Raw genomic sequence first — 12,055 nt, forward strand, 5'->3', positions numbered from 1 at the left:
GGACTTTCATGACCACTTGCCAACGGAGCGAGCATGGCAAGCCCATGCGCTGTTGGCGCTTCCTAGCCGACAGCCATGCTTTGCCAAGCTTTCAGACGATTGTGTGATGTTCTTAATCGGCAGCAGTCACGACCTGGATGAAATCGGCAAGAGGCGGTTGAGTCAAATTGCTTATCGGCGCGGTCTTATCAGTCGACCTCCGCACATCTCGCTTAGCTTCAGCGGTGCAGCCGCCCTACCATTTCTTCCCGAGAACCGCTCGCTGGTCAAAGAGGGGTTGACTTCCGCGAGATCAGCATGAACCTGGGCTGTTCATCATGAGCATGCCACACAACATTCATGCTTGTACGGATCGGGTCGAATCTCTGACGACAATGGGAGGCGACCTGTCAAGTATCGCTCGCGTTATTCATTTTTGCGACTGACTGCCGTACCGGTCGCGGCAACAGAGGGCTCAGCGGCGCCTCGGGCCCCTTAGACGATTCGAACACATCAGATCAAGATATTGCTTCTCAATCAGCTGCCTTGGGGCGCTTGATCTACAGGTACAAGTCCGGATTTCATCAAGGAGTTGACGGAACAATCAATGACTCGTGTGTCTACCTCGCTACGGTATTCTTTTCAACGAGATGAGATAAGAACTTGGAGACGGCCGAGTTTGCTTTGCTCTGATCCGTGAAAAATGCCGCGTCGTCCAATCAGGCGCGTCGCAGATAAGAGCGAGAAGAAATCCAAGACAATCCAGTCTCGCTTGTCGAGGAACTTTCTGTTGGTCAACTCCGCCATCCGCTTGTCGTCGAGGCATTCACTCACCATGCGAAAGGAACCCTCCCCCAAACACTGGCGAGTGTGCCATCATTTCCAACACGAGAATGCGTACCACAAGGAAGCGTCGACCTGAGCGCTAGATGCACAAACCACCTCATTGATAGGCGGAGTCGCTTTTCTGTCTGAAGCCGATAGCGTGCGTGAAAGGAAGCTGAGATTCAATCAACAATATCGCCTCATATCTCACGTGGCAGTCAGCGTTCTTGTGGGGACCCTCATTCTCCAATCGAAGCGAGCAAGAAGTGATTCCGAATAATCCCGTGTCCATTGATCTAAAAAGTCTCCGCCGACGACAATAGGACCACAAGATCGTCCAAGAGCCGAGATAGTTCCTGCTTCTTTGCCGAGCTTGTCACCAGTTGACCGTGCCGCGTGTCTGCGACTGCATCTTGCGCGTCCAAAACCTGCAACATTGGGCCGACACTGTCCTGCCAGAACTGCGACAGGTGGATGTGGAGCGTGAGAGCGGCGACGAGACGATGCAGCGTTTCGTCCGATTCCGACTCGTTGATTATGGCTTGCAGCAGAGCCGATGCCATTTCAGATTCCCACGTTTCGCCGAGACGACTGCCAAGCATGGGTGGCGCCTGCGGGTCTCGATTTATCCACTCTGCTCGCTCGGCATGCTGATGCAGCGCTAGATTGAAAGCGCATGTGGCGGCAGCGCTGCGTACCGTTGCGTCGGGGCAAAGCAGGAGACTCGTTGTAAGCTCGAGGGTGAGGTTGCGGACGTTCTCGTGCGACTCGATGACCTCGACAAAGGGTGCTGAAGCTGCCAAGTTCGTCAGCAGTCGGGCAGCAGTGAGCAACAGGGGTCTCTTACTTGCTGACCATTCCCCCTTGAAAGCAACGTCAGCAACAAGTGACAAGAGACGTGTGATGCCATTGATGTCCCTGCGATCGGCAACAGCAGGCTGTCGGAATGCCGTCCTCACGAACGACTCGTCCAACACCGAAAGACGGAAGAGGTCAAGGGTGGGGAACATTGCGTCCAGTGGGAATATGTCGGAAAGCTGCTTTGCGACTTTGGTGCTTTCGTCAGTCAAGTTGCTCGGCGCAGATTTCTTGCTCTTGCTGTCGCGCGTTGTCTCGAGCCAGGGAATCCAGCCAGAGGCGATAGTCTTGCGAGCCACTTGAAGGTCCGCTTTCTCGGCGAAGCTCTTGGCTGGATGCTGTGCGATCATTGTGTCTATCTTTTGAAGCAATGAGTTGAGGTTGGGTGTGGAGGAGTAGAGGTGCGGCTGCGACGGAAGCGACTGGAGACCTTTCAGTGGCTTCGACAGGCGAGCATGCGGGTGGGTCGGATACACCTCGGAAAGCATGAGGTCGAGCGCATTTTTGAGTTCGCCCACATCAGCTCCTCTGACCTGGCTAGACTCCTTTCCGAAAGTGTAGAGCTTGACAGTCGGCGTGGCGGTAACACTTGACTGAGCAAACAGACTCGACGTAGAGGCGTTCGAGTCCACCTGCACAAAAGCTATCCGCTTGTGATTCCCTGGCTTGGATTCGTCGACATGGTGATGGTGTGCCAGATCGGTGAATGCGGGCTTGATGATCCGACAAGGAGGGCAAGACTCAGATGTAAAGAGGACGGCGACGCAAGGAAAGATTGAAAGGATCTCGTGGAGTTGCGTGTTGGTCGTGATGTGATGGACCGGATTCGACGTCGTGGCTTTCGAAGGCGAGCCTTGCTCCACGGACGTGTTGCCAGTGTACGCACGAGTGGCGACCTGGTTCAGCAGATCGCCGCCAAATCCGTTGGCAGCATTTGGGGCAATCTCAGCAGACGGCGCTCGAAACATGGCATCGATTTGTGGGCGAAGCATCTGACCGAATGGGGTGCTGAGAAAGTCTTGTGGCAGAGAGCGGATGTGTGCAGGAATGTCTGCGCCGGTCAGGATTTGCGCGACCTCTTGAGTGAAGTTGTTGCAGTTCCAGGACAGCAGGTTGTAGTCTTCCGGGCGGAAACGATCGCGCAAGTCGGGCAGAAGAGCGCCTTCAAACGTCTCTCGATCGATCGAGGTGGTGCCGAGGTCAAAGGTCTCTATTGGTGCCCCGTGATGGGACGTGCCCGGATAGACGATCGAGATACCTTGTCCGAAAAAGTACTCGCGATCATAGGCCACGATGCTCGTGTGCCAGATCCCGTCGATTTGGCGTCCCGTCAAGGGCATCGACATAGACTTGGCCATTCCTCTTGAAAGATCGTAAACGAAGAGCTTGACCGGAAACTCTCCGTCCTCGGTTGCTTGTGGAGTTGTCATCCTGCCCTGCGGCTCTATACGAGGGATCTTAAGCTCGAGGAAGCTGTTACGAGAGAAAGTCGCAGCTTCTCAACTTGGGGATGGCTGAGCTAAGGAGGAAAGCACGATTGCGGAAAGGAATGTTGAGTAGATTCGGCTGAGTCGGTCGAGCTAATTCAGGGTCCAAGCGAAAGCGAAGCTCGTCGTCATCCTCCACCAACGCCAAGAATCAATGTGATGTTGTTAGATCAGCCATCGAAGTTTCCATCGCAGGGTCCATGCGTGACTTTTGCTCGTGTTGCACTCTTATCTCGAAACCTTGAACGATCCGCACATTGACAGCTCACCTTTACTTGTACTTACAACTATGTTTGCGAGATACCTGCCCTGTGGCAGCTGATCACCGACAAGGACAAATAGCCAGAAACAACGGCCACCTCATTGCTTCAACACACCGTGGTCTACAAGAGGCATTGGCCAAACCGTCCCGACATGAACCGCTTTCCCGAGACGGATCCTTACGAGGTGCTCGGCCTCTCTCGAGGCTGTAGCGCATTCGATATCCGCATGGCCTACAAGAAGCTAGCACTCAAAAACCATCCCGATAGAGCACCACCAGCGGACAAGGAACAAGCAACGGCTCGCTTCAAGATCGTCGGAGAAGCCTACGAGCTGTTGTCCGATGATCGGAAGCGCCGCGAATACGATGCATTTGGCCCCGGGAGCAGCAAGGGCTTCGGACCTGCGGAAGATTACCAAGATGACATCAGCCGCAAGCACTTTGGCACGAGTCCCGACGGCGTACCTTTCAGCTTTATGTGGGAATCCAGTGCTGATTCGGCCAGGCGTTCTCAAGCAGGACGACGTGCGGGTAGGCCGTTTGGTGCGGACGGATTCGATCCATTCGAACTGTTTAACATGATGTTCACCAAGGAGTTCGGTTCGATGAACGGTGGCGGGAACGTAGGAGGCGGACGAGGCGGAGCCCAAGACCCTTTCGGGATGATGAATGCGGGCCATCCGATGGGCAGCGGCAGCTTGTTTGGCGACAATGATCCCTTCTTCCAGAATCATCGCAGGATGGCGGACACCGGCGGATTCGGGTTTGGAATGCCATTTGCAGGATCAAGAGGTCCACCTGGTCCGCCGATGGGCATGCAGGCACCAGGTGGGCCCTTTGGCGAAGGGTTCGGCCATCGCAGCAGCACAAGCAGTAGCAGCATGTCGAGCACCACCTACGGCGGATTCTCCGGCACAAGCGAAAGCACGACTACCCGCATCGTCAACGGACGCAAAGAGACCGTCACACGCAAAGTGGATCAGAACGGCAACGAGACGATCCACATCACGACGCCCGAAGGAAGCACAGTGCACGTCAATGGAGTACAGCAACAGCACCATCCGCTGCTTGCGAATACCACAGCTGCTTCATCCACGGCTCTGCCCAGCACAGACACGGCAAGGCAGACGAGCCACACCGGAACGGCCGCCGATCCTATTGTGATTGACGCTGAGTCAGAGCCCGCAACGCCCTCGCATGACATGGGCGGATATGCCTCTGGCCGGTTCAACTTTTAGTCCACGTGTCCGCCTCACTTTTTGTTTACGCGCTTGTACTACCACCATCCTCGAGATCGCAACTTCACATATACTTATACGCACATACCTTGGCGAACGGTGCCAGCTGTGGTGTTTGAGGATCTGAAGATCAATACGACGAAACGCTATTGCTACTGATACAGTTGGTTGCAAGAATTACACTGTTTGTTCGCAGAAATCGCGATTCCTTTCTTAGGGCTTGATTCCCTTGGCCTCGAGCATCTTTCGCTCCTCCTCCTCGATCTGCTCGTCGATCTTAGCGCCTCGCGATGGTTCGTTACCATTTGCACGAGCTGCATCGGTGGGCTTGGCTTCTTGCTTTGCCTTCTCGGCCTCAGCTTCCTCCCTAGCTTCCTTACCAGCCTGGGCGAGCTTATTCTTGATGGACTTCTCATCCTTGGCGTCGAGAGACTGGTGCGATTCGGGCTGACCCTTCTCGTGGTCTTTGCGGTCGTCATCGTGGTGCATGCCGACATCAGGGTTGGGTCCAGGGGCGTTGCGCTGGTCGCCGTCGGCGCTGTAGAGTCGAAGGGGAGGTGTCATGTCAAGTCAGCGCCTGTTTGCTAAAGCGAAGAAAGTTAACGAGTCAGCTGAGATTGGCTGCTACTTACGTGTGGGTCTCGTATTGCGATTGGGTCGACATGTTGGTAAAGTTGTTGATGAACGATATGTGGGTATCTGGGAGATGCGTGGTGTGGGATCAAATCCCGACAACCTCGAAGCAACAAGAGAATATATACGGTTCACCCCCGGCGCACGGATTCTCTCTCGACGCTCGGCAGGCATCGTCACACACCTGATCCTTCTGCATGGATCCGCAAAGGCTGGCAAAGAAACACGCTGCAGCCGACGACTAAGCTATGCAGGCGGAAATGCGCAGCTTCACGTCATCCCGTCTGAGCGGGTCTTGTGCAGCTGTCAGAAGAACCGGTACGCCGAAAATAGCAGTCGCTAGACTCTCAGGGTGCATGGGACGGGACAAAATGTGGTTGGGTCTGCGGACTACAGCAGAGCATCTCTGTCAAGGAGAGGCGGACTTCGATCTTACCAGATCGTGTGAACAATCGCACTTCGTAGGAGAGGATGCTATGATTGGGCGCTTGGCTCTGCGTAATTCACGTTTGCGTCATTGAGCGCCGTCAGAAGAGTGTGGAGGCCGACATTTTTTGCATTTCAGATGTTAGCTTTTCCGGCAACCTAGAATCATGTGCACATGCAGTGATCTCACATCGCTTTGATTTCATTTCCGTGAAGGAAGAAAGTTTTGGTCGCGACCTGTCACAACCTGCTTGGACCCTGGCCCAATTCCTCGAAACGGACCCTCTTGCCAGCACCTGGCGCTCGAGCCCACTTCCAATGATGAGGGGGGCGTCGACCTCCTCTGCTTTCTATCGTGCAACCACTCAAATGCTCCCATTGATATGCACAGCACCGCATCCAAAACTTCTTCGCCTAGGGGCGTAGAGTCGAATTCTCCCTCTCCTTATCAAACAGCAAGATCTCGGCCCAGATCGAGACCGCGGTCGCACCACCAGCGCGGATTGGGCCCAGACTCGGGCGAAGACACCACAACCATCCAAATGGACGAGCACGAACTCGGTCACCGCGCAGGAGCGTCGAGCAAGCGCGCTGGAGATGATGACGATGAGGACGACTTTGAGCAGGGCGAGGATGCTCTCATGCTCGGGCCAGCCTCCGCCTCAGGCATCAACGGCGATGAAGAGGCATACGAGATGGAAGAAAGCAAATCGAGACGTCGCGCTGGCCGTAGACACGTCTCGACGGGATCAGTGTCGGACAAATACGATCCGGACGATCCCATGCATCTGGTCAGCAAGGCGGTTCCGGAACACGACGACCCTACCCTTCCGGCTCTTACGTGGAGAGCGTTGATCATCGGATCCTTCTTCTGCGTGATTGGAGCAGCGATTGCGCAACTCTTCTTCTACAAGTCCAACTCGCCCTCCTTCAGCAGCTACTTTGTCATCTTGATATCGCTACCGATGGGTCGATGGCTTGCAAAGCGCTTACCGGAGCGCACGATCAAGGTGGGCAAATGGTCGTTTCAGCTCAATCCAGGTCCGTTCAGCATCAAGGAGCACATGCTTGTCGCCATCATCGCTTCGGCCGGTGCCACCTCTGCATACGCCAGCGATATCATCAACATTCAAGAACTTTTCTATCATCAGCATATGAACTGGGTCTCCTCGCTCACGCTACTTATCACAACGCAGGTGCTTGGCTTCGGATTCGCAGGCATGGTCACAAATCTCCTCGTCAAGCCAACGTCGATGATTTGGCCAAGCACGCTGGTCACTACCTCGCTCTTCCACACGTTGCACGACAAGGAAGCACCCAACAATCGAGCCAGGCTGCGACTCTTTGCGTTTGCCTTTGTCGCCATCTACATCTACCAGTTCCTTCCCGCTCTGCTCGCACCCACGCTGTCGAGCGTCGCCATGCTGTGCCTGGTCGACAACAAGGTCCCGGCGTTCCGCTTCCTCAGCTCCGGCTACCATGGTCTTGGATTTCTCAACCTCACGTTCGACTGGAACGCCGCTGGTATGAGCGGGCCCTTCTACCAGCCATGGTGGGCGGCACTCAACTTTTATGCTGGGTTGGCCGGTATGATGTACATCGTCATGCCCATCCTCTACTGGGGGTTCAATTTTTGGAACGCCCAGGCGTTTCCAGAGATCCTCAGTGCCGGGCTGTACAACAAGGATCACAAGAAGTTTGCCGTGGATACCTTGCTCAACAAGGACAACACGCTCAACGCCGAGGCATGGCAGACGCAAAAGCCGATGTTGCTCACTCCGTACTTTGCGCTTTCCTATGGTCTTGGGTTTGCGACCTTGACGAGTACGGTCACGCACGTGCTGCTTTGGCATTGGAAGGACATCAAAAAGGCCGCGAGCAATGCTGTGCATGACGACGTGCACAATCGACTGATGCGCGCGTACGAGCCTGTACCGCAGCGGTGGTACGCGACGACCTTTGCGCTGACGACGGCAGCTGCTGTTATGCTGGTCGTGCTGACGCCTGCGTTGCAGCTGCCTGTATGGGCGTTGCTGCTGGCAATTGCCATGGGGCTGCTGTTCATCGCACCGCTCGGCATCCTTCGCGCGGTCTCGGATACCGGTGTCGGCCTCAACATCATCTCCGAATTCGTCATCGGATACATCATGCCAGGCAACCCGATCGGCAACATCCTGTTCAAGACCATGGCGTACATGTCGCTCAACCAAGCGCTTGATCTGGTCAACGACCTCAAGCTGGGTCACTACATCAAGATCCCACCCAAGCACATGTTTGTCGCACAGCTCTGGGGTACCATGATCGGATGTGTTGTCAACCTGATCGTGGTCAACATTGTGCTGGATCCAGCTTCGGGCTACCGAGCGTTCTTGGATGGGACGGTGGAGGATCCTTCGGGGCAGTGGGATGGGAGAAAGGTGCACATCTTCTTCTCCGCTTCGGTGATCTGGGGTCTGGTCGGGCCTGCCGAATTTTTCTCCGGCGACTACCGTCGGCTGTACTCCGGATTCTTGTTCGGTGCGATTCTGCCCCTCATCCCGTATTTCTTGCATAAGAAGTACAAGCTCAAGTGGCTTCCCAAAGTCGCCTTCCCGATCATTCTTCATTCGGCGGCTCTACCACCGGCTGTGCCGACCAACGTGATCATGACAGGTTTCTTCTTCAGCTGGTTGTCGCAGAAGCACCTGCGGGAGAAACACCCGGCGTGGTTCGAAAAGTTCAACTACGTTCTGTCGGCTGCACTGGATGCGGGCAGCAGCGTCAATGCACTCACCATCTTTGTGCTGACGCTGAGCTTGCTCAAGTACGCTCCGGTGCCGCATTGGGCGGCCAATCCGCTGCAGGATGCTGAACATTGTAAACCGAGCAAATAGAGATGCGGAGCGAGCGCAATTTCCCCTCGATCGTTAACGATAATGCGAGCGTAAATGAGTTTGTCTGAAGCTGAAGAAGCGCGTGGGTTTTGACGATCGTGAGAACCGCTGCGATGCAGATTGCACAAGCATGGAAGCGTGTTGGTGAGAGACGAAACGAATGATGATGGGAGCAGTACTAACACAAATACACAAGTCGAAGGAAAAGGAGAGAGAGACCTTTGGAACGGAGGATCGTAGGCAGCGGAAGACGAAGTGCGCTTAGTATCCGCCACGACCGCGACCACGACCGCCGAAGCCACCACCCCTCGCACCGCCGGCACCACCACGTCCAGCGCCGAATCCGCCGCCCCTTCCACCTCCGAATCCACCTCCCCTTCCACCGCTGAATCCGCCGCCTCGCGGAGCACCGCCGAATCCACCTCCTCGTCCACCACCCCTTCCACCGCCGAATCCACCACGACCTCTTGGCGCACCCCTTCCAGCACCAAATCCACCTCGGCCGCCGGCAGCACCGCCTCGTGCACCACCCTTCTTCTTCGGCGCCTTGGTCAACGACTTGGGTTTCGGCAAGAAGCGCTCGATCGGCAACAGCTTCTCGCCAGAGATGTACACTTTGTCGTCGGATTTGAAGGAAGTCGCTACCATTCCTGGGTCCATTTTCACGGTGAAGTAGACTTCGTTGATGGGACCGAGGATTTCGTCCACCTTGCCGATTTGAGATTTGTTTTCCAAGCTGCGGAGTGAGTTTCAAAGAGATTAGAAGAAAGAGGTCAGTACGATGATGCTACCTCCGCGGGATAATGAGATGTTTATGTCGGGTGGGAAAGAAGGGGAAGACTTACTAAATGGGAGCGTTAAAGTATGGGACGTGCTTGGCATCGGTTGATTGGCAAAGCATTTCTCCCTCTACGGCATGCATGAAGGTTCCCATGGGTTGCACTGTTTCGGGAGGACCAGCATTGGCATATCCACCACGTCCACCACCGCCGAAGCCGCCACGTCCACCTCGGGAAGAGAAACCGCCTCGTCCACCGCGGTCACCGCCTCCACGTCCTCCTCCTCGGAACGACATGGTTCTATGTGTATGATGTGTTGGGTGTAGGGTTGGTTGCGTTTTGCGATCGAAGATCTGGCTACAGTCGGAGCGAGACAGCCTATGCGGGGCGAGAATACGCTTTGTCGAATGCTGTCCTGGTCGAGTCAGTTGCAGTCGAGTAGTGCAAAGGTGAAGGTGATGATGGTGAGCACAAGCTTGCGAATGGTGTTGCAGCTCGACTTGGTGTGTAGCGAAATGTTCAAAAAAGTCAAAAATTTCGCTTTGGGCGCACTTCTTCCTGGCCTCCCCCTGCTAACAACGGAGAAAGAAAAAAAGCTTGCGGAGCCGGTGTATCTGCCAAACCGTACTTCTCGCACGAAAACGCTTCCTGCCTCCACTCGCCTCGCGAAGCTTTTCAGGGTCCAACCATCAACTTTTCCTGCCGAGCTTTCTCCCTCTCGACAACGAATTGCTACCAACTCGACTCGGCAAGGTCCACAATGTCATCTCGACCTACCCACCCGATCGTACGACGCTGAGGCAGCCTTGCAAATATGTCGCTGTCCGAGCTGTTCGACATCTCACGAACAACAAGGCGCGACAAAGCTCGAGCTCAGCACCTTCTCCCCACACCCACGACTACCTCCTCGACTCCAGCTCGACTTTGCAACATCTGCTATGCCAAGCCAGCTGCGTACAACTGTCCGAGATGCAACATTCCCTTCTGCTCTCTGGTCTGTTTTCGAAGACAGCAACATCAGGAATGCTCTGCCGCATTCAGCTCGTCTTCGCTCAGCCTCGTGGGACGGCCTGACCAGGGTGCAGCGGAGGAGGATCGAACGAAAGTCGTTGACATCCTGGCTCGACTCGAGAGGAACGAGAAAGATGCCAGGTTGATTTCAGAAGATCACGATGATGACGGCGATAGCGATAACGAAGATGCCGAAGACGAGCAGCTTACAGGTGTCAGAGCAGATGTGACGGAGGATCAGATCGAGGGTGCTTCGACAGATGCGCTGCTGGCTATGCTTACGGAGAAAGAGCGGAGAAACTTTCTAGAAGCTGTCAAGGATCCGCAGTCGGCTAGTGCGCTGATGGACAAGCTAGATCGCAAAGCGGAGCGACGAGCACGATCAGCTGAGGCTGGATCAATGCCGCAGGGTATCTTAGTGGCACCGCAAACAATCTCAGAAGACCGGACGCAACCGCGCACCGTCACGACTCAGTGGCAGTCCGTGCCATGGTTCGACAACCCAGAAGCAAGCCCTGCTTTCCCCAGCGAGTCATCCGATCATATCACGACCTTCGTACATTTGGTCGGTACAATTCTTTCGGCGGAAAGCAGTGGCTCGAAAGCGAGGGTATCGGCACCGGCAGATTTGATATACAACCTGTGCACCGTTCTCATGGCATACGCCTACATCCTCAGGCATTTGGATATAACAAGCCTGTCGCAGCTCATTCCAGTCCGAACAGTCTCGACTGGTGAGATTCAACTCGGCTCGTCTCTAGCATCGTCACGCGGGTCTCAGCTCCAGTTGCCAAATTGGCATGCCGACGATGACGACGAACCTCCACCACTCGAGCCCGACGATCTAAACAACTCGACAGAGTTCGCAGCTCCCCTACCATCCGTCAGCACGGACTCCGATTCGTCCATGCTCGACAACCTGACAACGATCTCGCAAGCTTTCGACAAATTCGCTCATCTTGTACCCTTCCTCTTCCCACAACCACCACCACCACAGGACAAATCCCGCACGACAGCAACTCACAGCGACCACAGCAAGACGCTCCTGACCTCGCTCGACGACGCATCCATCTACCTTGTCTCTCGCCTATCTCTCGACTTCGACGTCGGTCACGCCAGTGTCGACGCTATCAACCTGCAACTGCTTCAAGACCTGTCCAAGCTCTTGCATCACGAACAGCTCGTCCCCACCTTCGCACAAGGACAACAGGTTGAGCCCAAGCACCGAATTGCATCCAGATTCGCCTCACTGCCGTCACAGCAAGCTTTTGCAGCTGCGCAAATACCGCTCCTGCTCAACGCTGTCGCCGATCTGTTCCTCTTCTTCGAACATGTGGCTTCCTCCGCCTCAGCCCTCCCGACACATCTCAAACCAAAGCATTGCAGACTTGTGCAACGCAAGCTCTGTTTCTATCTCGGCAGCGCAATCAGAAGCGACCGTTTGCCCACGCAGAGGCTCGAATCGCCACTCCCGATGCAGCTGCGAGACTCGATCGTACGCCTCCGACAGCGAATCGAAGCAGCAGAGCAAGCGGACAAGATTGCAGCCGCCGTCAATCTGCTCGACAAAGATACCGCAACGATGCCGAAAGCACCCACAATCAGTCCTATATGAGCCCTGGAGCAACTTCGCATCAACGTACTGCCTCAGGGCCAGCTTTCGCCACCTTTTATGTATGATCGC

The 12,055-nt window shown here is 55.2% G+C and overlaps 6 protein-coding genes across 6 annotated transcripts; 3 read left to right on the top strand and 3 right to left on the bottom strand.

Moving 5' to 3' along the window:
- Positions 1 to 1,100: 1,100 nt before the first annotated feature.
- Positions 1,101 to 3,092, bottom strand: PHSY_002404 (thioredoxin; the record flags this gene model as incomplete). The annotated part of the gene is made up of 1 exon (XM_012333028.1): positions 1,101 to 3,092. One exon carries the CDS (start codon positions 3,090 to 3,092, stop codon positions 1,101 to 1,103), a length of 1,992 nt encoding a protein of 663 aa, XP_012188418.1.
- Positions 3,093 to 3,563: 471 nt separating this feature from the next.
- On the top strand, positions 3,564 to 4,649 carry PHSY_002405 (hypothetical protein; the record flags this gene model as incomplete). The annotated part of the gene is made up of 1 exon (XM_012333029.1): positions 3,564 to 4,649. One exon carries the CDS (start codon positions 3,564 to 3,566, stop codon positions 4,647 to 4,649), a length of 1,086 nt encoding a protein of 361 aa, XP_012188419.1.
- Positions 4,650 to 4,862: 213 nt separating this feature from the next.
- On the bottom strand, positions 4,863 to 5,213 carry PHSY_002406 (hypothetical protein; the record flags this gene model as incomplete). The annotated part of the gene is made up of 1 exon (XM_012333030.1): positions 4,863 to 5,213. The coding sequence occupies one exon, from the start codon at positions 5,211 to 5,213 to the stop codon at positions 4,863 to 4,865; it is 351 nt and encodes a 116-aa protein (XP_012188420.1).
- A 1,037-nt stretch (positions 5,214 to 6,250) lies between these two features.
- PHSY_002407 (oligopeptide transporter) lies at positions 6,251 to 8,581 on the top strand (the record flags this gene model as incomplete). The annotated part of the gene is made up of 1 exon (XM_012333031.1): positions 6,251 to 8,581. The coding sequence occupies one exon, from the start codon at positions 6,251 to 6,253 to the stop codon at positions 8,579 to 8,581; it is 2,331 nt and encodes a 776-aa protein (XP_012188421.1).
- A 33-nt stretch (positions 8,582 to 8,614) lies between these two features.
- Positions 8,615 to 9,515, bottom strand: PHSY_002408 (ribonucleoprotein complex subunit 1; the record flags this gene model as incomplete). Its single annotated transcript, XM_012333032.1, has 3 exons — positions 8,615 to 8,759; positions 9,138 to 9,317; positions 9,427 to 9,515. The coding sequence occupies 3 exons, from the start codon at positions 9,513 to 9,515 to the stop codon at positions 8,615 to 8,617; spliced, it is 414 nt and encodes a 137-aa protein (XP_012188422.1).
- A 659-nt stretch (positions 9,516 to 10,174) lies between these two features.
- PHSY_002409 (hypothetical protein) lies at positions 10,175 to 11,986 on the top strand (the record flags this gene model as incomplete). Its single annotated transcript, XM_012333033.1, has 1 exon — positions 10,175 to 11,986. The coding sequence occupies one exon, from the start codon at positions 10,175 to 10,177 to the stop codon at positions 11,984 to 11,986; it is 1,812 nt and encodes a 603-aa protein (XP_012188423.1).
- Positions 11,987 to 12,055: the final 69 nt, after the last annotated feature.

The sequence above is a fragment of the Pseudozyma hubeiensis genome (genome assembly GCF_000403515.1).
Source record: "Pseudozyma hubeiensis SY62 DNA, scaffold: PHS23, whole genome shotgun sequence".
Lineage (NCBI taxonomy): Eukaryota > Fungi > Basidiomycota > Ustilaginomycetes > Ustilaginales > Ustilaginaceae > Pseudozyma > Pseudozyma hubeiensis.